Consider the following 25,232-nt stretch of genomic DNA (forward strand, 5'->3'; position numbering starts at 1 on the left):
TGAAGCACCCAGGACTGGGCAGGAGATGCGATTATGGGGCTCAAGCACCTGTGCTAAGTAGAGCAAGTAGAGTAGAGTACAGTAAAATTAAAATCTTGAGATGTTCTGTGAGAGATTGGTGGTGCAGGCGTAACACCTCCTTCTGATAAGGGGGCTGAAGTTACTGAGTGGATGGCACAAGTCTGGATGGAGTCCTCAAAGATGCTGTGTTAATCAGAGGAGGCCAGGTTTGCATCCTGACTAACTGGATCCTGCAGAGAGGCTCTTGCAGTTTTAGCAAGAAGGGTGCAGGGTGTGAATCCCACATCTTTGGAGTGATGTCTCTGGTGTCCTGTTAAAAATCTAAACACGGGTAAAACTTGTGTGGGGGAGTCAAATGTGTATCCCATGTGTTCAGCTCCTACGAATGGTAATGATTCTGCCACATGTGGCATTTCCTGGGGGTTAATGGCCTTCAGCTACAATTGAGGCTCGTGATTCCTCCCCATCATTTGTCTGCAGAAGAAACCTTGTTCTTTCATGGTTGGTGGTGGAGGCTGTAATACAGGAAAGTGCTTAAGATCATGGTTAAAGTTAAGTATGAGCTTAAATGCTTTGCTGAGTTGGAGTCTGAGTAACCCTTTTCCTAGCCTGTATTATGATTTGGGAGTCATTCGGGTGCTTTAATAACATTCTGCAATCCAACCGTTGGGATAATATCTGTCACAAAATTGCATGTAGTGACTATGAAACCACCCCCGCCCAGTCCTGCCATAGTGGGTTAGTATGGATGTCTTCCCTCTTATTGCTGTAGGTTCCCTTTGGAGGTATGTCCGTGCCAGCATGTCACTGTCTGGGTACATGCCCCCTCTCTGTGATCCAAAAGATGGGCATCTCTTGATGGATGGAGGTTATATCAACAATCTTCCAGGTATGTTTGTGGATAGTTGTTTGCAATTCGCCAAGAAGACAGATGGTAAAACTCCATCTGCACAGGCATATGTCAGTGTGATTACCTTCCAGAACAACTCCATTCTGATCTCTTGGAGGCTAGCAGAGCTGCATTGTCCTCTGGATACAGGGCCTTTGCTTTGTTGTTATACAGGCTTTTCCAAGACGGCCTCTTGGGATGGAATGTTTCCTTTCAAATCATGTGTCAAAAATATGTCAGGCTAATTATTAGAACATATTCTAGTGTGTATTTTTAAAAAAGGGTTGGGGAGGAGTGAAGGAATAAAATTATAAATATACCTCTTTCCTTGAATCTGTTGGAAGAACAGAGCATAAATATGAACTGATTCTAAATATGCAACAATGGTGAAATATTAACTGCTCTTAGTGTCTAAGATTCAAAGCAATGTCTATCTTAACTGGAGAATTCATATAACATTAAATTCAATGGTTTCAGAGTAGCAGCTGTGTTAGTCTGTATTCACAAAAACAAAAGGAGTACTTGTGGCACCTTAGAGACTAACAAATTTATTTGAGCATAAGCTTTCGTGAGCTACAGCTCACTTCATCGAATGCATCCGATGAAGTGAGCTGTAGCTCACGACAGCTTATGCTCAAATAAATTTGTTAGTCTCTAAGGTGCCACAAGTACTCCTTTTCTTTTTATTAAATTCAATGAAACATTAAAATCAATGAAAATCAATCTAAAATCATCCTATTAAAATGTTTTTCTCATTAGACAGCTGAATGAAGCCAGGAATGTTAAACTGTGTGTGTTTTTTTTTAGTTGTGTTGTCAAATGTTTATGGAATAGAGGTGGTCAGAGTTTTTGTCATAATATCTAAATGCTTTGAAAATTTGTTTTCATAGTACATTTCCCATGAGCTGTGTGCAAATAATTAGAGAGCAGCCTGAGTAAAAGGCCTGGAATCTGAGCAGCCCAATCTGGGAGGGCGGGAGAGGGGGGCGGTGTTAAAAATTCAAACCCAGATTCAAATTTTGCAAAAGGTCCTTATCTCCCTAAAGGGCAGAACTACAAATGCTCCCACAAATTTGAAAACTGTACCTGCCATTTGCAGCTTGGGCCTCTCTCTACAAATATAAATTCCTAATCTAGCTATCTTTCCACCTGTCCCAGCTATCCATCTGTACATTCTAAGATTGCACAGTGTCTGAAGATGATGTTGAGGATTGGTTCAACAATGGATGATGGACTGGATTGTCCAGTCACATAAACCTAGTGAGAGTTCTGTTCTGGTTTGAATTAAATCATAGAATCACAGAATATCAGGGTTGGAAGGGACCTCAGGAGGTCATCTAGTCCAACCCCCTGCTCAAAGCAGGACCCTACGGAGTTGTAGCTGTCACAGTGCATAGCCATTCTGGGAATCTCAGTTATAAGAACATAAGTATGGCCAAACTGGGTCAGACCAAAGGTCCATCTAGCCCAGTATCCTGTCTGCTGACAGTGGCCAATGCCAGGTGTCCCAGAGAGAATGAACAGAACAGGTAATCATCAAGTGATAATCCCCTGTCACTAATTCCCAGCTTCTGGCAAACAGGCTAGGGACACCATCCCTGCCCATCTTAGCTAATAACCATTGATGGACCTATCCTCCATGAACGTATCTAGTTCTTTTTTGAACCCCGATACAGTCTTGGCCTTCACAACATCCTCTGGCAGAGATCCACAGGTTGACTGTATTTTGTGTGAAGAAATACTTCCTTTTGTTTGTTTTAAACCAGCTGCCTATTCATTTCATTTGGTGACCCCTGGTTCTTGTGTTATGAGAAGGAGAAAATAACACTTCCTTATTTACTTTTTCCACACCTGTCATGATTTTATCAACCTCTATCATATCCCCTCTTAGTCATAGACTATCAGGGTTGGAAGGGACGTCAGGAGATCATCTAGTCCAACCCCCTGCTCAAAGAAGGACCAATCCCCAATTTTTTTTCTTCCCCAGATCCCTAAATGGCCCCCTCAAGGATTGAGCTCACAACCCTGGGTTTAGCAGGCCAGTGCTCAAACCACTGAGCTATCCCTCCCCCCCATCTCTTTTCCAAGTTGAAAAGTACCAGTTTTATTAATCTCTCCTCATATGGCAGCAGTTCCATACGCCAAATAATTTTTGTTGCCCTTTTCTGAGCCTTTTCCAATTCCAATACATCTTTTTTGAGATGGGGTGACCACATCTGCACACAATATTCAAGATGTGGGCATACCATGGATTAATATAGAGGCAATATGATATATTCTGTTTTATTATCTATCCCTTTCCTAATGATTCTCAACATTCTGTTCACTTTTTTGACTGCCGCTGTACATTGAGTGGATGTTTTCAGAGAACTTTCCACAATGACTCCAAGATCTCTTTCTTGAGTGGTAACAGCTAATTTAGACCCCATCATTTTATATGTATAATTGGGATTATGTTTTCCAATGTGCATTACTTTGCATCTATCAACACTGAATTTCATCTGCCATTTTATTGCCTAGTCACCCAGTTTTGCAAGATCCCTTTGTAACTCTTTGCAGTTTGCTTTGGACTTAATTTTCTTGAGTAGTTTTGTATCATCTGCAGATTTTGCCACCTCACTGTTTACTCCTTTTTCCAGCTCATTTGTGATCTGTATGGCATAGTTGGTCCCAGTACAGACCCCTGGGGGACACCACTGTTTACCTCTCTCCATTCTGAGAACTGATGATTTATTCCTACCCTTTGTTTCCTATCGTTTAACCAGTTACTGATCCGTGAGGGGACCTTCACTCTTATCCCATGACAGCTTACTTTGCTTAAGAGCCTTTGATAAGAGACCTTGTCAAAGGCTTTCTGAAAACCTAAGTACACTATATCAACTGGATCCCCCTTGTCCACATGCTTGTTGACCCCCACAAAGAATTCTAGTGGATTGGTGAGGGATTATTTCCCTTTACAAAAACCGTGTTGACTCTTCCCCAAAAATCTTGTTCATTTATGTGTCTGACAATTCTGTTCTTTACTATAGTTTCAACCAATTTGCCTGGTACTGAAGTTAGGCTTGCCAGCCTGTGATTTCCAGGATCACCTCTGGAGTCTTTTTAAAAAATGTGTGTCACATTAGCTATCCTCAGGTCATTTGGTACAGAAGCTGATTTAAATGATAGGTTACACACAACAATTAGCAGTTCTGCAATTTCACATTTGAGTTCCCTCAAAACTCCTGGGTGAATATCATCTGATCCTGATGACTTATTACTGTTTAGTTTATCAATTTGTTTCAAAACCTCCTCTAATGACACCTCAATATGGGGTTAGTTGAAATCCCCCATTATTATTATTTTAATAGCCTCTCTAATCTCCCTGAGCATTCCACAGTCAGTATCACCATCCTGGTCAGGTGGTTGGTAGTATATTCCTACTGCTATATTATTATTCTTCGAGTGATTGCTCATGTGTATTCCACTATAGGTGTGCTTGCTTGCCATGTCCACCGGTATCGGAAGTTTGTCCCCTAGCAGTACCCATAGGGGAGTGCCCCTAGCGACCCCTGGAGTGGCGCCTCCATGGGGCGGTATAAGGGGCGCTACGCGATCCCCCCATCCTCAGATTCTTCTTGCTGCCAGTGAAGGTGTTTCGGAACTGCTCTGCTCCAGCTTTGCTCCAGCTTGTCCCCAGAATGCTTGTTCGTTCAGAGTATGTGACCTGTAGTTAGTACGCTTTTAGTTTAGTTTAGCTAGTGCGCCCGGGCTGGGGCGTGCCCCGCACCCCGGGTTTTAAGTCGTGCAACAGTTGTAGAAGCTTGATGCCAGAGAGTGATCCACACGTGGACTGTTTACGCTGTTTGAAACACATCTCAGCAATCGCTGCAAGATTTGCAAGTTGTTTAAGCCTCAGACCAAGAGAGAAAGAGACATTAGGCTCCGGGCTATCCTCATGGAGTCAGCGTTGACCCCGACTGTGGCACGCCGCTCCAAGTCGGCATCGGGCACTGCCGTGTTGGTGTGTGGCGACCCCCCACAGCACCATCTACTAGTCGGCACCACTCCCCATCCCCGGGGCACGGCAAGAAGATTAAGAAGAGGCCTTCTCCACCGCAGCACCAGAGTAAATCTGGGGCAGAGACTAGACCCATGTTGGGCAGTCCTCGATCCCCATCAGCCTCTAGGCCTCTGACTCAAGTCATGCGGAGTAGTCCAGCCTGTTCAGAGCAGGCTTCCAGATGCCCTCCACACCAGAGGCCCTGCAGGTAGCTCAGGACATGATGTCCATGCCGGTACCAGGAGCACCACCAGTGTTGGCCCCGTGGTCCAGAGGCAAGCCACCGCTGGGGTCTCTGCAGTCACCCCCAACTTGGTACCGGTCTCGGTCGAGGGAACATTCCTGATGCTGTTCACTGCTCAGCAACCGTTCCGTGCACAGTCTACGTGGGTCACCAGCGACTCCCACCAGGTTGTCTGGCTGGGTACCATCTGACAGAGACTCCGGGCACTACTCCGCCACCGAGGAGCACTGCCAGCAGATAGAGGGACGTGATCGTTCCCCTCTATTCGGCATTGGTGGGGCCTCATCTGGAGTACTGTGTCCAGTTTTGGGCCCCACACAACAAGAAGGATATGGAAAAATTGGAAAGCATCCAGCGAAGGGCAACACAGATGATTAGAGGACTTGAACACATGACTTCTGAGGAGAGGCTGAGGGAACTGGGATTATTTAGTCTGTAGAAGAGAAGAATGAGGGGGGATTTCATAGCTGCTTTCAACTACCTGAAAGGGGGTTCCAAAGAGGATGGCTCTAGACTGTTCTCAGTGGTAGCTGATGACAGAACAAGGAGTAATGATCTCAAGTTGCAGTGGGGGAGGTTTAGGTTGGATATTAGGAAAAACTTTTTCACTAGGAGGGTGGTGAAGCACTGGGAATGGGTTACCTAGGGAGGTGGTGGAATCTCCTTCCTTTGAGGTTTTTAAGGTCAGGCTTGACAAAGCCCTGGCTGGGATGATTTAATTGGGGATTGGTCCTGCTTTGAGCAGTGGGTTGGACTAGATGACCTCCTGAGGCCCTTCCAACCCTGATATTCTATGATTCTATGGTGATCGAGGCAGACATAGCCAAAGGCCCTCCTCTTGGAGGGGCTGTCGTAGCTGGTCGCAGCACGAACGTCAACGCCATTCCCATTCATCGTCTCACTCCAGGACCCTGCCACGGCACAGCTCCTGCAGCCCCGGGCATCGATCGCTGGCGATTCGCTGTTGTGGATCCACCCGCCAGAGCCGATCGCGGAGCAGCTGCTACCAGCTGTACCATTCCTCCACGTCGGAGTCACTGTCTCGGGGTTGGCACCACTCCCAGTGCTGCCAGTCTTCCCAGTCCAGGGACAGCGGCCGGTCATACGTTAGCCCGGCCTCCCTTCGTAGCTGTCCATCGATGGATCAGGCCAGCCCGGCCAAACTGCCTGCTCCGCCGCCGCCACAGGAGGTGCAATGGCACCGGGCCCCGTGGCCAGTCCAATGGTACCACTGGGACCGTGCCCCCGACGCAGCCCCCAGTGGGGGCTTGCTCAGTGGCCGGAGCCTCAGAACAGCCGTCGGCCTCCCTCTCCTGACCTCCGAGGAAGGAGTCGGTGAGACATACATCCTCGGTGCTGTGCCTGGAGTGTGACCAGGTGGTGGATCTTCCGGTGCTGGTGGACACGCAAAGTACCACGCCCTCCTCCTTACCCTCCCCTGATGAGGTGATTACGGCCCCTCCTTCCTCTGTCTTTAAAGCTTACCAGGAGCTATTGAAAAGGGTAGCATCAAACCTCAACTTTCAGGCAGAGGAGGTGGAGGAGTCCTTTTTAACGTCCTATCTGCCTCACTACCGGGCAGGGTGGCCTTGCCTCTCCACAAAGGGGTGGCAAAAATTTCAAATGCCCTATGGGAAATCCCGGCCTCATTGGCCCCTGTCTCTAAGAGAGCAGAACGCAAGTATTTTGTGCCCACCAGAGGGCATGAATACCTATACACCCACCCTGCTCCTAACTCCCTGGTGGTCGAGTCGGACAACCACAGGGCATGGCAGGGCCAACCAGCCCCTACTCCAAAAAATAAGGATTCAAGGAGGCTCGATTCATTTGGGAGAAAAATCTATTCGTCCTCGAGCTTCCAGTTTTGGGTTGGCGAACCATCAGGCTCTCCTGGGCTGGTATGAGTTCAAGGACTCCCTCCAGGAGCATGACAGGAAGGAGTTTAAAGCGCTGGTGGAGGAGGGTACAGCGGCTGCCAGGGCTACCCTGCAGGCATGGGTCAGACATGGCCGTGCGGTCCATGGCCTCCGTGGTGTTCATGAGAAGGGTGTCGTGGCTCCTGTTCTCTGGGCTGTCCAGTGAGGTGCAGACCTCCCTGCAGGACCTTCCATTTGATGGCAAAGCTCTGTTTAACAAATGGTTATAAAACTGCATGGCCTGAAAAACTCTCACATCACACTTCAGACTCTGGGACTCTATGTTCCGGCTCCGGCTAAACCTAAATTTAAGTCGCAGCAGGCTCCCGCCCAGACTACCCACTCTAAATATGAGCCCCCTTATAAAAATTAGTGGGACAATAAGAAGCACCCACAGAGGCAGGCTCAGCCTGCCCCCAAGCCTGGTCCTCCATGGGCAAACAGGTAGGGAAATGGCGGTTTTGACGGGATGCCCAGGGGCGCCCTATCAGTTCTCATCAGGGATCCACCCACAATAAAGCTTCTCTTGTCCTACCGGTTGTGTGCTTTCCTTCTGGAATGGTCGTGGCTGACCTCGGACCAATAGGTCCTCAACACCATCTCCCGGGGTTACACCCTCCAGTTTACCTCCACCCCGCCCAACCACCCTCTGCCCCCGTCCCTCCTCGGGGACCCCTCTCACGAGGCTCTGCTCGAGCAGGAGGTGGGGCGGCTCCTTGGCCTAGGAGAAGTGGAAGCGGGGGAGCTCAAAGGCAAGGGGAGCTCCTCCCGCTATTTCCTTATCCTGCAGGCTAAAGGGGGGCTCAGGCCCATCCTGGACCTGCGAGGCATGAACCAGTACATGGTAAAGTTCAAATTCCGCATGGTCTCCCTGGCCTCCATCATCCCCGCCCTGAATCCCGGGGACTGGTCCGCTGCCTTCGATCTGCAGGACACGTACTTCCACATTCATATATTTGAGGGGCACAGATGCTTCCTCCGTTTCACAGTTGCGCGTGAATACTGCCAGTTTACAGTCCTCCCTTTTGGCCTGTTCACTGCCCCCAGGGTGTTTACAAAGTGTATGTCAGTGGTGGCAGCCTACCTCAGGCGCCGTGGGGTCCAGATCTTCCCCTATCTGGATGATTGGCTGGTCAAGGGCAGCTCGCGGTCGCAGGTGCGATATCATGTGGTGCTCCTTCTGTCCACGTGCGCCACTCTGGGCCTGTTGGTAAACAACACTAAGACCACCTTAGTCCCGGTGCAACACATAGAGTTTATCAGGGCGGTCCTGGCTGCCATGTTGGCCAGAGCCTCTCTCCCACCAGACAGGTTCGAGACCCTGAAAGGGCTCAACGACATGATCACAAGGTTTTCAGTGACAACAGCCATAGCTAACATGCTAACCCACAGAGACCTTCCTACCAAGACTACAAAAAGAGGGATTCTGGGTGAACTCCTCCTGAAGGTCAAAACAACAGACTGGATTTCTACATAGAATGCTTCCACCGACGTGCACGGGCTGAAATTGTGGAAAAGCAACATCACTTGCCCCATAACCTCAGCCCTGCAGAACACAATGCCATCCACAGCCTCAGAAACAACTCTGACGACATAATGAAAAAGGCTGACAAAGGAGGTGCTGTCGTCATCATGAATAGGTCGGAATATGAACAAGAGGCTGCTCGGCAGCTCTCCAAAACCACTTTCTACAAGCCATTACCGTCTGATCCCACTGAGGGTTCCCAAAAGAAACTACAGCATTTGCTCAAGAAACTCCCTGAAAAAGCACAAGAACAAATCCACACAGACTCACCCCTGGAACCCCGACCTGGGGTATTCTATCTGCTACCCAAGATCCATAAACCTGGAAATCCGGGATGCCCCATCATCTCAGGCATTGGCACCCTGACAGCAGGATTGTCCGGCTATGTAGACTCCCTCCTCAGGCCCTATGCTACCAGCACTCCCAGCTATCTTCGAGACACCACTGACTTCCTGAGGAAACTACAATCCATCAGTGATCTTCCTGAAAACACCATCCTAGCCACTGTGGATGTAGAAGCCCTGTACACCAACATTCCACACAAAGATGGACTACAAGCCGTCAGGAACACTATCCCCGATAATGTCACGGCCAACCTGGTGGCTGAACTTTGTGACTTTGTCCTTACCCATAACTATTCCACATTTGGGGACAATGTATATCTTCAAGTCAGCGGCACTGCTATGGGTACCCGCGTGGCCCCACCGTATGCCAACATTTTTATGGCTGACTTAGAACAACGCTTCCTCAGCTCTCGTCTCCTAATGCCCCAACTCTACTTGCACTAAATTGATGACATCTTCATCATCTGGACCCATGGAAAAGAAGCCCTTGAGGAATTCCACCATGATTTCAACAATTTCCATCCCACCATCAACCTCAGCCTGGTCCAGTCCACACAAGAGATCCACTTCCTGGACACTACAGTGCTAATAAGCAATGGTCACATAAACACCACCCTATACCGGAAACCTACTGACCATTATTCCTACCTACATGCCTCCAGCTTTCATCCAGACCACACCACATGATCCATTGTCTACAGCCAAGCTCTACAATACAACCGCATTTGCTCCAACCCCTCAGACAGAGACAAACACCTACAAGATCTCTATCAAGCGTTCTTACAACTACAATACCCACCTGCCGAAGTGAAGAAACAGATTGACAAAGCCAGAAGTGTACCCAGAAGTCACCTACTACAGGACAGGCCAAACAAAGAAAATAACAGAACACCACTAGCCATCACCTTCAGCCCCTAACTAAAACCTCTCCAACGCATCATGAAGGATCTACAACCTATCCTGAAGGACGACCCATCACTCTCCCAGATCTTGGGAGACAGGCCAGTCCTTGCTTACAGACAGCCCCCCAACCTGAAGCAAATACTCATCAGCAACCACATATCACACAACAGAACCACTAACCCAGGAACCTATCCTTGCAACAAAGCCCCTTGCCAACTGTGTCCACATATCTATTCAGGGGACACCATCATAGGGCCTAGTCACATCAGCCACATTATCAGAGGCTCGTTCACCTGCACATCTACCAATGTGATGTATGTCATCATGTGCCAGCAATGCCCTCTGCCAGGTACATTGGCCAAACTGGACAGTCTCTGCATAAAAGAATAAGTGGACGCAAATCAGACGTCCAGAATTATAACATTCAAAAACCAGTCAGAGAACACTTCAATCTCTTTGGTCACTCGATTACAGACCTAAAAGTGGCAATTCTTCAACAAAAAAACTTCAAAAACAGACTCCAAGGAGAGACTGCTTAATTAATTTGCAAACTGGACACCATTAACTTATGCTTGAATAGAGACTGGGAGTGGATGGGTCATTGTTGGCACATGATGGAATATATCAGAGCTGTTCATCGCCTTGGCCGAGCGCATGAAAGGTCAGCCGATCTCCACTCAGTGGCTCTCAAACTGGATCACCTCATGCATCCATATCTGCTATGACCTGGCGGAAATCCCCCACTGTCAATTGTGAGGGCGCACTCGACTAGGGCTCAGGCCTCGTCAGCTGCCTTTTTGGCCCATGTCCCCATTCAGGACATTTGTAGGGCCGCCACGTGGTCTTCAGTTCACATGTTCACCTTGCATTATGCAATCGTCTCCCAAACCAGGGAGGATGCCGGGTTCGGCAGAGCTGTGCTCCGTCCTGAAAGTCTGTGAACTCCTACCCACCTCCAACAGCTATAGCTTGGAATCGCCTACTGTGGAATATACATGAGCACTCACTCGAAGAAGAAACGACAGTTACCTTTCCCGTAACTGGTGTTCTTCGAGATGTGTTGCTCATGTCTATTCCGCATCCCGCCCTCCTTCCCCTCTGTCTGAGTTGTCTGGCAAGAAGGAACTGAGGGCGGGGGGAGCGCACATTGCCCCTTGTACCGCACCATGGCGGCGCCACTCCAGGGGTCGCGGGGGGTGCTCCCCTATGGGAAAAGCTTCCGACACTGGTGCACGTGGCGAGCACGCACACCTATAGTGTCTTTTATTCAAGCATGGAATTACTATACATAGTTATCCTGGATCTTGAACTTTTTCTCCTCCCTGCATTTCTCTTTCCTGTGAGTTGCCCAGCACCCCGAGTCCCTCCTTCAGCATCTTTCTAAATTCCTACTCTTTAAACTGTCAGGGTCCTGAATGTCATGGCCAGACCACTCTGTCCCCTCAGGAAGTGGGAAATGTCCCTCCATCCCATCACCATCACTAATCTGTCCATTTCTAAATTCATGCAAAATTTTCCTTCTTTCTTTCAAAGCTCTTCATGGACTGATATTCTCCCAACGTCTGACCGATATCGGTTTCTCTCCTCAGTTGGTCATTCTGCCTCGACCTCTTCTGTATCCTCTTGCATTTCTGCTGCTTCATCCGTATATCAAGGAAGACAACTATGCAGCCAGTGATCATGTGGGTGCAAGAAGCTTTGGTGGTGCAATAATACTGCCCATGACGGATCCAATCTGAATATACAGCCAGGCCACTTTAAGGACCTAGCCAGAGATTATTCTGGCTGGTGCTTGATCTGCAAGGAGGACATGTCCCTTTGGTATTTGCCATGATGAGGATGATCCCACAGGCCTTTCTTTTAATTATCAACATTTGTGTTGGTTTCTGAAAGAAAATTGTTAGAATAACTAGGGATTATAAGAGATAGTTATACCCAGGTACCATACATCACTATGACGAGTATAGTTAGTATAGCATTATTCTGAGGTAAGTCATTCTCCCTGCAAAGCATTCATGAATGTCTGTGCTGGAAGCTGTATGAAAAGGAATCCTGTTGTATTGTCCCATGCTGTGCTTGTGTGGTCTGTCCTGATCCTTGGAAATACATTTCCCTGCTTCCAGTGGCCAGCTCCAGACAGGTAAGTGCTGTAGAAGAGAGGAGTGATGGGTAATGATGATGTGGCTTTGTTCCCAATAGCGGATGTTGCAAGGTCCATAGGGGCAAAAGTGGTGATAGCAATTGATGTGGGCAGCCGGGATGAGATGGACCTCACCAACTATGGCGACACTCTGTCTGGCTGGTGGCTGCTGTGGAAGAGATGGAATCCCCTTGTTGAAAAAGTGAAGGTACCGTAAGCTTATGTTAAAATCACAGTGATTTTCAGTAAGCAGAAGGGAACTGTCCCACTGTGTATCCGAGAAACAAGACTGGGAATCGATTGCTCTGTCACCTGCATCTTGTGTTGCAAGATGACATTTGAGGTGTGGGAAAGCTGGGCAAGGTCCCAGCATAAAAGAAAATACAATGTTATGGGAGAATTCAGTTGTTCGAATCTGGGGAGGAACTAGGAGTGGCACTCATATAGCCAATCACTTTTTCCTCTAAGGAGTCCAACTCCAGCTCTCCACACAAGAGCAAATTCTGCTGGGTGCTGAGTGGGGGACTACAGAATTACAAGATTATTATTATTCCATATTTGTATTATGGTGGCACCTAGGAACCCTGGAAATGGACCAGGACCTCATTGTGCTAGGTGCTGTACAAGCACAGAACAAAAATGAATACCTCTTCTCCCAAAATGCTCCTTGAATATAGACAAGAGCAGTTGACATGGATTGATAGAGCTGAAAGAGCCCCTCTCCAATTGGAGTGAATTTGGCACAATTAATCTTGATGCAGTTAGGATTTGGCTGCTTTCCAAGTGAAAGTGAGTGGAGCTTTGTCCACTTCTCTGTGTTTCTTAGCAGCTGAATATAGGGATTTTTGCATTGGGCAGTAATAATAAATTCTTAGATGTTTGTTTTCATGACAGGCTGCATGAGCTAAGGATTTCCTTCCTGGGTGAAGTCAGATCAGACCGGATTAACGTTTCATTTCCTCCATTTTCCTTCTGGTTCCCTGTGTCCCTGCTGTAATCCTTAGGGTCTCTCTCTTTAGCAGTCCCCTCCTTAAAAAGGCCTGGTCTGAGGACTGCTAAAGAGCTCAGTACTACTGGACTCCTCCAGTGGGTGTCTGTTGTGAGTGATGCAGGGTGGGGTTGAACATGCTGCTTCCATAGCACACTGGGCTGTTCTCTGTCCCAAGGAACGAGAGGCTATGACAGCGAATCAAACCCAGCTCTTACCTAAAGCGGTGTCTGGCACTAGAAAATCAAGCTGGCTTGTTACTCATCCCCACCCTGAGAGAGCTTAGCACCCCTCCTACATCACCCTATATATCTCCTTCTAGGTACCAGTATTTCCTAGAATTAACGACTAAGTTTGGCTTGAACTGCAGAAACATCATTTGTTAGATCGAAGCTGAGTCTCTGCCATTGATGACAGATTGGCTGGCGGTCAGCAGTGTGCTCCTGGGAGGCTGAGGGATGTGGGATGTGACAACCTCTGCAGATACCCCTGAGTCACTGGAGTGCATTTCTCCCTTTTACCGTTGCCAGTTCAGGGCAAGTTGTGCTAATGAAAGTCTTGCAATGCATTTAATGGCTGTCTGGGGCTGATTGGCAGGTGCTGAACATGGCAGAGATCCAGACCCGGCTTGCGTATGTGTGCTGCGTGCGGCAGCTGGAGATGGTCAAGAACAGTGAATATTGCGAGTACATTCGGCCGCCCATCGACAGATATGGCACCCTTGACTTTGGGAAGTTTGATGAAATCTGTGTAAGTGAATCTGGAGGGTGTAGGGGGCTCCGATGTAGCTACTTCTGTGCAGCAACAGAGTCCTGTGAACACCGCAGCAATACAAACCTAGTGCTAGGGGCAAGTTCTAGGCTCTCTTTCTTGAGGAAGCTGTTCTCAAGTGTTCGATTTCTTACTTCTTAGCTCTCTGTAGGCTATGTACGTATGAGAGCTGAGCAAAGAAGTCACACTGAATAATACCATGGAAAGACATGGTGTATGGTGAGGGGCTCAGGATAAGAACCTGAATAGAATCATTCACCCTGTTCATGTCATATCCCTGAGCAGACTGCAACTCCTCTCCTTTTTTTTGCCAGTAACTTTACTCTGGGGGTCAGGCATGGACTGTTCGCTGTAGGTATTTGAAATCAGAGTTGTTTTGTTCAGTTATAAGTGGCACATAAGTCACATGGCATTGTTTCTTTTCCCTGATTGGGTGAGAATAGCTCATAAAGTCAGGGGGAGGGTTTGAATAAGCCGGAAGGGCTGTGAATTGTCCAGGCAAAGGGAGCAGAATAGTAGAATGTCTGTGGCACAGTTAACGTTCCGATGCTTCTATTACTATTATGGACCATCTGCACTTCCTTTGCACCTGATATAGGATCAGCAGAACACCACCAGTGTCCGTGGAAGGACTGTTAATGAAGGGATAGTATCAGGTTCACAGGTCTTTGGGGTTCAGGTTTGTCTGTCTGTGTATGTCATAAATCAGCATGCAAAGTACTGACACCAGATGTGCAACTGATGTTTTTCAGAGAAAAATAATTCAGCAATTTAAAAAGAATAGAATAAGGTTTCTTTCCTTTCCAGTGGACTGTTGTTTAGTAGCTTATGCTCATTGTCACTGTTGTAGAGCTATACTATTGTTCTCCACCTGCTGCTGGCTAACGGAATAGATGTTTGCTTACATGCGTGTTCACCCTCATCCATTCCCTTAGTTCATAACAGGTAGTTATTCGTTCCACTGCCCTAGTTGTGTTGGGAAGGATGGAAGCTTAGAGCTGAGCGTCGTCAGCAAACTGGATTCCTACGTGTGCAACATGTTTCCTCAGTAACTCTCCTAACACCCTCTCGCACGTTCCACAAGAGACATGAAATCAGCCCTGCAGAGCTCCACGTGAGAGTCCTCTGGGCAGAAGACCAATTGCCCCGGACCATTCTTTCCGACCTCCCAGAGGGGTCTGAACACTCAGCAGCACCCTGTGTCTTCAGCTGTCCCAATCACACCTCATGGCCTGTGGTGTCAGCATGGACCCTTCTTTCTTGTTCATTGCTAGGAGAAAATCCTCACCCTGTGCAACCAGTGCAGTTCCTGCTCAAACACCTGACTGACCAGAATGTAGGAAATCTGAGGAGAGTGGAACTTCCCACACCATCTCCTGGACGGGTTGCGAGCTGTTGAGACTGTCAGTGTCAAGTGATGCTTTATTAACCAGGGGCTGCATGATAGCTTTTTCAGTCAGGCGTCCTGCTACCTATGGGAGCACTTACATGAGAGGAAAGTGATCAGGAACAGTCAGCATGGATTCACCAAGGGAAGGTCATGCCTGACTAATCTAATCAACTTCTATGATGAGATAACTGGTTCTGTGGATGAAGGGAAAGCAATGGATGTATTGTTTCTTGACTTTAGCAAAGCTTTTGACACGGTCTCCCACAGTATTCTTGTCAGCAAGTTAAAGAAGTACAGGCTGGATGAATGCACTATAAGGTGGGTAGAAAGTTGGTGGGTAGAAAGTTGTCAGGCTCAACGGGTAGTGATCAATGGCTCCATGTCTAGTTGGCAGCCGGTGTCAAGTGGAGTGCTCCAGGAGTCGGTTTTGTTCAATATCTTCATAAATGATCTGGAGGATGGCGTGGATTGCACTCTCAACAAATCTGCAGATGATACTAAACTGGGAGGAGTGGTAGATACGCTGGAGGGCAGGGATAGGATACAGAGGGACCTAGACAAATTGGAGGATTGGGCCAAAAGAAATCTGATGAGGTTCAATAAGGATAAGTGCACGGTCCTCCACTTAGGACGGAAGAACCCAATGCACCGCTACAGACTAGGGACTGAATGGCTAGGCAGCAGTTCTGCGGAAAAGGACCTAGGGGTGACAGTGGACGAGAAGCTGGATATGAGTCAGCAGTGTGCCCTTGTTACCAAGAAGGCCAATGGCATTTTGGGATGTATAAGTAGGGGCATAGCGAGCATATCGAGGGACGTGATCGTCCCCCTCTATTCGACATTGGTGAGGCCTCATCTGGAGTACTGTGTCCAGTTTTGGACCCCACACTATAAGAAGGATGTGGATAAATTGGAAAGAGTCCAGCGAAGGGCAACAAAAATGATTAGGGGTCTAGAACACATGACTTCTGAGGAGAGGCTGAGGGAACTGGGATTGTTTAGTCTGCAGAAGAGAAGAATGAGGGGGGATGTGATAGCTGCTTTCAACTACCTGAGAGGTAGTTCCAGAGAGGATGGTTCTAGACTATTCTCAGTGGTAAAAGAGGACAGGACAAGGAGTAATGGTCTCAAGTTGCAGTGGGGGAGGTTTAGGTTGGATATTAGGAAAAACTTTTTCACTAGGAGGGTGATGAAACACTGGAATGCGTTGCCTAGGGAGGTGGTGGAATCTCCTTCCTTAGAAGTTTTTAAGGTCGGGCTTGACAAAGCCCTGGCTGGGATGATTTAATTGGGTATGGGTCCTGCTTTTGAGCAGGGGGTTGGACTAGATGACCTCCTGAGGTCCCTTCCAACCCTGATATTCTGTGATTCTATGGGCAGATTCTGATAATCTCCACCAGCAACGGACCCAACACTTGCCCTGGTGCTTCACCAGTCAGGATGGGCATGGATCCAACTCACAAACTGTGGGATCAGGGGGGTGGGGAAGGGATTCCAGCCCCTCCAGAGCCTCAGTGAATGAGACTGGCCGACACTAAAAGATGAATAAGCATTGACCCCTCAAACCATTGTTCTCTGTCTGTGGAAGCAGATAGTTCAGGGCCAAGTGAGTGATTTGAAGCCACAAAGTAACTTTATATTCTTTGCAACAAGAGAAGCTTGACAGTAGATGATTGGGGGCCATGCAGATATACCAAGCTGTCATCCTGCTTTAACAGATCTGATGGAGACACATTTCTTGACTTCCTCCACTGGCATACCAGCCAAACACCCTATGACTTCACCTGTCGCATTCATGGGCTACTGTGTCAAAGGTTTTTATTTACCTATTTATTTAGATTTATACCAAACTAAAAAAGGGGTATCTATCCAACACTCCAGACACCTCTGCCAAACAAATATGAAGTGAGCTGTAGCTCACGAAAGCTTATGCTCAAATAAATTTGTTAGTCTCTAAAGTGCCACAAGTCCTCCTTTTCTTTTGCGAATACAGACTAACACGGCTGCTGCTCTGAAACCAATTAAATTTAACAGTCACTGAGCATACAATTCCCTGCTGATTCCCCTCAAAAACCCACCTGTGGAGCACCCCATGCATCTAGAAAGCCCTTGCCATATGTCCTGAAGGTCACCTGATCCAGGCTATTTGGGGCCATTCTGAACAAACACAGAATATAGGTCATGTTGATAGGCTGAGGAAGCAATGACTTTGAACAAGAGTTGGGGGTCATGGTGGATAATCAGCCAAACATGAGCTCCCAGTGTGACGCTGTGTCCAAAAGGACTAATGGGATTTTTGGGTGCATAAACGGGGGAATCTTGAGCAGGAGTAGAGAAATTATTTTATCTCTATATTTTGCACTGGTGTGACTGCTGCTGGAATACTGTGACTAGTTCTGGTGTCCACAGTGAGAGGGTTCAGAAAATAGCCACGTGAATGATTAAAGGATTAGACTCGAGGAGCTCAATCTATTTACCTTAGCAAAAAGAAGGTTAAGGCGTGACTTGGTTACAGTCTACAGGTACCTATTTGGGGAGCAAAAATTTGATAATTGGCACTTCAGCCTAGTAGAGAAAGGTCTTAACATGATAGTATGGCTGGAAGTTGAAGCTAGACAAATTCAGAGAGGAAATAACCTGTAAATTTTTGACAATATGGGTTTTCAATCACTGGAACCATTACCAAGAGTCATGGTGGATTCTCCATCACTGACAAGTCAAGATTAGATGTTTTTCTAAAATATCTGCTCTAGGAATTATCATGGAGCAGTTCTCTCGTCTGTCCTATACAAGAGATCAGACCAAATGATCACAATGGTCCCTTCTGGCCTTGGAATCTATGAAACCATTGACAGAATGGTCTGAAGGCTGAACAGTATTTTCCCTCTGGCCTGTCGGTGATCTCCCAGGCTCCATTCACCTCCAAGGACAGCCCCTCTAAACAGGCCTTTCTTCCCCATCAAGATGTGTCCCGATCCTAGACCACAAGAGTCAGTGGTCTGTCTGGGAGTTCCACTCCCCCGCGACCTCCAGTGCCATTCCAGACACAAGATCCAGAGTGTGACCTACAAAGCTAGGAACCACTTGGGGCAGATTATGGTCACTATGAAACCTTGAGCTGTTCCTGACACTTATTCTGTCTGTCAGTGATAGACCTGGGAATAGAACCCTGGAGTCCTAACAACCACTGCTGTAAGCACTAGACTTCAATTCTTCCCAGAGCCTTTTCTGCTGCTTTGTAGGAAAAAGAATAAGGGCATATCTTCACTAGCAACGTTGAATCATTGCTGCGACAGCACTTTAACGTGGCTGTGTAGTCGCAGCACCAGGGCTGGGAGAGTAAAAAAAACACCCCCACGAGGAAAGTAGCTACCAGCGCTGGTTTTTTCACACTCCTGAGCGAGAAAGTTGCAGTGCTGTAAAGTGGCAGTGTAGCCAAGGCCTAAGACTGGAGTTATTTTTAATTGTTTTCATGCTGACAATATGGGTGCCAAGTTGTCATTCCCAGTGCAAATTAGAGTTCTAAAGGGCTGGAAAATGGAGTATATGCATTCAAACTCCCCCAGGCACTTGAGCAGTAGTTACTCATATCACCTCTAACAGAACCGGAAATTTGCATGTAAAAGCAAGAGCCCCTACGTGCTGGTTGGCTTGTGTGTATTCATGATTCATATGTACAGGTCATTTGGCAGCAGTGCCGATAGTAATTCCTGTGTCAGACCTGGCCCAGCAGGGAGGAGGCCCATATTAATGAGCTTTGCTGTTGTCTTTTCCCATACAGAGATTTGTACAAGAAGGCCTTGGGATACAAATAAATCCTTTGCTCATGTTTCGTTGGTGTCTCCTTATATGCAGCACTGTCTGATGTGCAGTACTGCACAAAGTTGTCTCCAGAAAGATGATTGTAAGAAGTGGCATGTTCCATAACGTACGTTAGAGCCAAAGGTCATGTGAGCTTCCTGATGTAAAATAGCACCTTGCTCCAGTTAATGGCTTCCCATTTCATAGGCTGAATGTTCGGAGTAACTCTGAGCTGAAGCAGTAGATACTGCATTCTAAATCCCAGGCCCAGAGTGTCGCGCTGTGCTTAGCACTCTGGTTTTAGAGCAGGTGGAATGGAGCATGGTGTTTGTCCAGTTGATGATGATGATGATGATGAGTGTTTATTTCTGATTGTCTCTTTCCAGGAAGTGGGATATCAGCATGGGAAGACAGTATTTAATGTCTGGGGCAGGAGCGGAGTCCTTGACAAGATGTTAAAAGACAGGCAGGAGATCTGCAAATCCAAAACATCAGGTGTAAGTGTTCAGTTTAAAAGTACTCTTCTCATTACATGATGCCACCCAGCAGCCAGCACACAGCTGAGCAGAGCTCTCTGACCAAGGCATTGCTGTATAATGTGTTAAAGGCGATCAAAGCGGGAAGAGTTTCTCATGGACCCTTACTGGGAATATAGGCACATTCATTAAAAATGCATTGCAGTAAAGTTAGTTATTCTCTAATTTTTAGCATCGGGAGTTATTTTTATCATGTTCATGCAATACTCAGTGCCCAGGCATCCCTCCTGCTCGCTGATGATGGTTTGCTAGGCCTGGGACTCTTCTCTGATCAGCTGCATAGTACTCAGCACCAGGCAGCTGAGCAGGCACTGTTGGCATGTTAAAAATCTCACTGTCTGTCATATCCACTGCTCGGTAGTCATGAATGTAGCATTAAGTGGCTTTCAACCACTGTCAGAAATCTTGCATTATGCCCTTACTGTGTTCAGTCCAGTACCAAAATGCCTGCACAGTGTATTTCAGGAAAGGAATTTCATACAGCAGCCGTCCAAGACCCTGTGAAGGCTTGAGACATTGCCATCGGTGGTAGTTAAAGGACAAGTTTTACTAGTACCACCTTCTCTACTCATGCTATCTGCTTCAGCACATCTGAGTAGCCAATGTTTAGGTTGCAGAATTGAGCTGGTCCTGACAAACCTAAGAGTTACTTAGTGTGGCTGAGTTGTTATAACCATACTGAGATTTCCACGTAGAGCAGGAGACAGGACTTTTTATGGCTCATTGCGGAAGGGAATCCCTGTGCTCCAAGACAGGACTTTCTTTTCTTTCTGGGCTTTCTCTCCCCCTCCACCCCCCCCATGCTATAAAAACTCCAGGGCCCAGCAGGCATAAGGGGGCCTCAGGGAAGGGACCTTGGGCATAGGCATAGTTTGACTTCTATTTGGGGGGAGGGCAAGGGCCAGCAGGGCTCAAGCCAGCTCCACATGGTGGGGTTCAGGGAGGGAGCGCCACCTTCACCCCCTGACTCACCTCAGCAGGCCACCCATCTGTCTGAGTTGTGGGAGGGACCGCAACCAAAAATTATAACTCAAAGGTGGGGGACTCAGCTCAAAAAGTTTGAAAATAGCTCAGGGTGCAGAGAGGGAGTAGCTAGGGACTGTGTGCAGGCAAGGGAGTATCTCAGGATGCAGGGAGAGGGTAGTTCAGGGTGGAGGGAGGGGTAACTAGGGGCTGTATATGGGCAGGGGGTTAGCTCAAGGTGCAGGGAGGGAGTAGCTAGGGTCTGTGTGCAGGCAGGGGGGTTGCTAAGAGACCCTGAGGTTACAAAAATGATGGATTGATGGGAATGGCTAACAGCTGATTGGACACATGCCTGCATTTTTAGTTCCTTAGTGAGGACTACCTGCTTGGGGTGTATGCTCCAGGGTTCTTTGGTTCTGCCTTATCAAGGTCCAGTGTTCAAAGGGGTTAGCAAGGATTTCATTGTAGCTCGCCACAATGCTAAAACTTCTGAAATTAAATCAAGAAAACCAAAGCTGGGTTTGACATCTAACTTCTCTTTTAGCAGCCTCTTCTGTGTCTGAAGGAACTGGTTTGCTGCTATAGGTTCCAGGGTCCTTTTTAATCACCTGCTTTTTGAAAGTTCTTTGCTAACTTCGAGCAATATTTTACTTTCCTATTAGGCCTTTTTTTAACAGAGGTGCCAGTGCTGTGTATGTGTGTCTATCTTCAGCCACCTCTGGGCTGGAACACAGCAGCTGTTTAACAGCATATAGCAACACTACACAACGGAAGAAAACAAGGTACAAAATCCAGAGCGCAGAATGTCTGGCAGTAATACCCCAATTTGGGATGCGGCCAAGATACCAGATACAAGATACCTCTACTCTGGAGAGAAATACTGTGTGTGCTATGGGGTCTTTAAGGACAGCAGGCGTTCCTCAGTTTCACAGCTCATTGGAACCTCAGCACTATGCCCCCGAATACCAGGTTTGGAGGGAAGAGTGCTTCAACAATCCAGTTGTACAATAGTGTGCAGACAGCGGGATGAGAAAATAAATCTCTCATTCTTATTGCTGGCCCAAACTAAAATCCACTCCCTATCCACATGTTCTGGGGAGGCAGCACAAGATACAAAGGGTCCTGTGCCTGGGGATAGCAGGAGCAAACCAAGGGCCCAATCCAGCAAAGTGCTGCGTGCCTTCAACTCCCTTGTACCCCAGGGTTGGACTTTCCTCCTCCCTATTTTCAGCATTTCAAGGTTGAATTTATACTATGAACGGTACCCAGATCTCTAGGATTCTCCTCAATACACCCTTACTCTTGCACTATCTCTCTTAAGGCTGAAATGCTGACGACAGAAACAAGTGAAGCCTGATAGAAACAGAGTTCACTTGACCAGCTCCACTTATCCCCATAGCAGAGAACAATCCAATATTTCCCACTGGCTCTCTTCAGGGATCCCATCTACGTGAAGATTGTGGCCTTGATGAAAGATTAATACAGTGTAGCAGACTCTTTAGTTGTATCTTCATTCCTTTACTAATGGGTGTATCAAGCAGAGAATATTTTTTTCCCTCCTGGATTTAAAAACCCAGGATTTTTCAGAAGATATCTAATAAGTAAGAGACAGCCCCTCCCCCCATGTAACTGAGACAGGAACATGTTTTTTGTGGATGATGTTTAAGTGTTTTCTCTCTCTTCTTTACATTGTTCCTTTTGGGGAAGAATTAAGCCAGGACGGGGAAGCACTGAAACGATCCTGGAGGGGATGGCATGCCAGTCTCCTAGAATGTGTGCCCGGGCTCCAGGGCACAATGCCTGTGCAAGCACCCCTCCAGTTCGGTTATGCACGGAAGCTTCCACGTGGTATAAACTAGCAGATGCCCCTGAGGGAAGCGCTTACGGTTCTGATAGTGTCCTTGTGATTCCTGGCATCCTTCAAGTCTTTGTCCTTTCCTTGTGCCCATGCCAACTTATGCTAGTTTCCCTGCAGCATCTTTTGGGATAGGCCCTGCATGGTTTTTATCTATGACTCAAGCTGTTCTCTCTGTTCCTACTCAGTCTCCTGTGAGGTCAGTTCTGGTTCCATTTATCTCAGGAGTACCCAGCAGCACGTGTCCTCATCAACACTTGCCACAAACGAGTGCAGGTGGTCTTTATTAATTGCATTTTTGTTTGAGGAAAGGAGAGAGGACTCCCCAAACACAACAGAGTACCCGCCGCTGGGAAAGGGCTGTGGATTCAACAGCACAACTGCAATGTCATCTCTTTCACAGCTGGAAGCATCTGTGTGTCCTTCACACAGTGTCCCACATCAGGAATCCACAGCGTGTCTGTGTTCCTCTCCTGTTCTGGGAAGTGATTCTCTGGAAGAGCCATACCTCCATCCTGTCAAAGGCTTCCCACTAGGGTCCCTGACTTCTTGTGCCCAAAACCAGGACTGAATGACTCGTCCTTCTCTTCAGCTGTGTAATTTCCTTTTGAGCCCTCTTCCCTTCTTCTACACTGAAACCTGCCTCTTGAGTCCCTGATGTTTCATTTCACTTAATTTCTTAATTCCTACCTGTCCAGAATTCCATCTGTCCATTGTGTCCCCAATTGCCCTGGGGAGCTGTTAGTTCGGGATCCTCACTGTGCCTTAGTCATACCAGTATTACATACTGTCTGAGTTAGAAATTCAGTGTCCAGAGAGATCCATCTGTCACAGCCCTCTTGGGAGAGGGGTGACTCAGAGGACTCTCCAGAAGGGCAAAGCCATGGAGTTATGGAACCCCATCAAAAATGTCATAGCACTTACACTGCTAAAAATGTCATAGCCTCTCAATGGTATCCATTTGAGGGGATGGAGAAGCACCGTGTTGGCCTGCAACACATCTGCAGAGTGTGTATTCATTGCTTTTACCTTTTCTGCATGACATGCATTTTTGAAAAGGAGATAGTGAATTTTCTGTTAGTTAATAGAAATTAAATGTAGGAAATCACCTCCTAAACCTTTTGTCCACATACATATTACACACACAGTTTGCTAAAAGAACATTTATTAAGATTGCGAAGTCAGGAAATGCCAAAATTAAAGTTGCCTAAGTCAGCCACCTTGTGCATATACATTAGGTTACAGTCTTTAAATTACATTGTCACATAGCGTTTTTTCCACAGGATCCCTGCCTCATTCAGTGCACAGGGTAGGCCTGCTCTGGGCGTGAATCAGGGTTGTCGTTAGTAAGAGAGGCTGTTTTTTTCAAGGACTGCTGTGCTTCATTTCTTGGAGAAATTGGCAGTTGTATAATGAGTAAGGCAGGGACTGCAGGCAGAAAGAGGAGAGTCTCATGGCTGAAGCAGGTGAATGCTGCCCTAGAGAATTGCATTCTATCCCTGCCTGTGCCACGGAGTTTCCATGTGAGTTCCCATGTAGTGCTGGGCAAGTCACTTAAACCAAACTGTTCCCAGTACTCCAAAAAATCCAGTCCTGTGTCTCAAACTGGGCACCAAAAATAGTGGAAACTTTTGACTTTGAATTTTCTGTGCTTCAGTCCCCCATCTGTAAATCTCCTGCCTGCACTTCATAGGGGTTGTGAAGAGAAATTAATGTTTGTGAAGAGCTCAGTATAGTGATGAGCACCATAGAAAAACCCTTAAGGAAGTTAACAACTCTGTCTTCAGAGTGGGGTTTGAATAATGCTCAATAAGTAAGACCTAGGGCTACACCAGACTATACCATGTGATAGTACTGAGCATGCTACTGTGGGGGGCAGAAACTTGGCCGATGACAGTGGCTAGCAAAAAGAGACTGGAGTCTGTCCATCACAGGTGGCTGAGGAAGATACATAGGGTTACTGGAAAGACAAAATGTAACACACGTGAGAGTAAACGAGCTGACAGAGCAGGATGTGTTAGGAAATACCACCAAAGGAAGACTGGTTGGGATATGTCCTCCATCTAGTGAACACGCGAAGCAAGCCCAGAACTGGTTACCTGAGGGAGAAAAGAGAAAGCGAGGAAGGCCAAGGAAGAACTGGCAGAAGACGGTGACAGAGGATACTGACTGCACTGGCATCACGTAGCAACACATACCACAATTAGTGAGTAACCATGATCAATGGAAGAACTGTACTGACCCATGTGTCAGAGGCATAGGAGGAACTGAGGTCTAAAGTGGACAGAAAAAGTGAAGAGCCACCATAACAAAGAGGTATTAAAAAGACTTAGAAGAGTCTGGGTGGCAGTAAGACCTAGTCATGGACAAAGGGACCCCAGGTGAGCAGTAAATGATAGTTCTCATTTCTGTCTTGTGGCTGTTGGATGATTTGTGTAAATTGAGTCAATGTTCACAGCCTACTTTCCATGTGTTCAGGCTACATAAACCACCATGGCAGTGAGCGCTAATTGGTCTCCTTGTTGTCTTGTCACAGCAGAGGCCAAGGATCGAAGGGGATTGCAGACTACATTGCTGTCTGCACTCTGTAGGTGGGTCCCTCCGTGGGCAGGGGCAGGATGGGAACAGATTGAGCTACACATGGACAGTGAAAACGAAACAAAATATTGAATAGCTGTTTAAGTGAGACTCATCATCCTGTGAACTAAATGGGGCAGGGTGCAGTGGGAAAATAGTATGTGCTTGTGTAATTTAAAAACTGTCATAATGTATACACAGAAGGGGGCCGAATTAAGGGTGCACAGACAGCCTTAATTCTGATATTTTCTAGCTTTTGAGCTCTTGACTTTGCAGCCTTCATGTCCTTTTTTGTGTATAATTTCCTAGGGGTTTTAAAAATCAAAC

The 25,232-nt window shown here is 47.2% G+C and overlaps 1 protein-coding gene across 6 annotated transcripts in view; it reads left to right on the forward strand.

Annotated features, from left to right (window-relative positions):
- Window positions 1–25,232, forward strand: part of PNPLA7 (patatin like domain 7, lysophospholipase) — a 428,589-nt gene that overhangs the window by 374,457 nt on the left and 28,900 nt on the right. For 5 of the 6 annotated variants that reach the window (XM_077836180.1, XM_077836185.1, XM_077836179.1 and 2 more), the window contains 4 exons: window positions 794–910; window positions 12,084–12,232; window positions 13,610–13,762; window positions 19,361–19,471. In XM_077836180.1, the coding sequence (XP_077692306.1) occupies window positions 794–910; window positions 12,084–12,232; window positions 13,610–13,762; window positions 19,361–19,471 (530 nt within the window). The remainder of the gene's footprint in view (window positions 1–793; window positions 911–12,083; window positions 12,233–13,609; window positions 13,763–19,360; window positions 19,472–25,232) is intronic. The other variant, XM_077836182.1, reaches the window with a different exon arrangement.

Source organism: Eretmochelys imbricata, chromosome 16 (assembly GCF_965152235.1).
Source record: "Eretmochelys imbricata isolate rEreImb1 chromosome 16, rEreImb1.hap1, whole genome shotgun sequence".
Lineage (NCBI taxonomy): Eukaryota > Metazoa > Chordata > Testudines > Cheloniidae > Eretmochelys > Eretmochelys imbricata.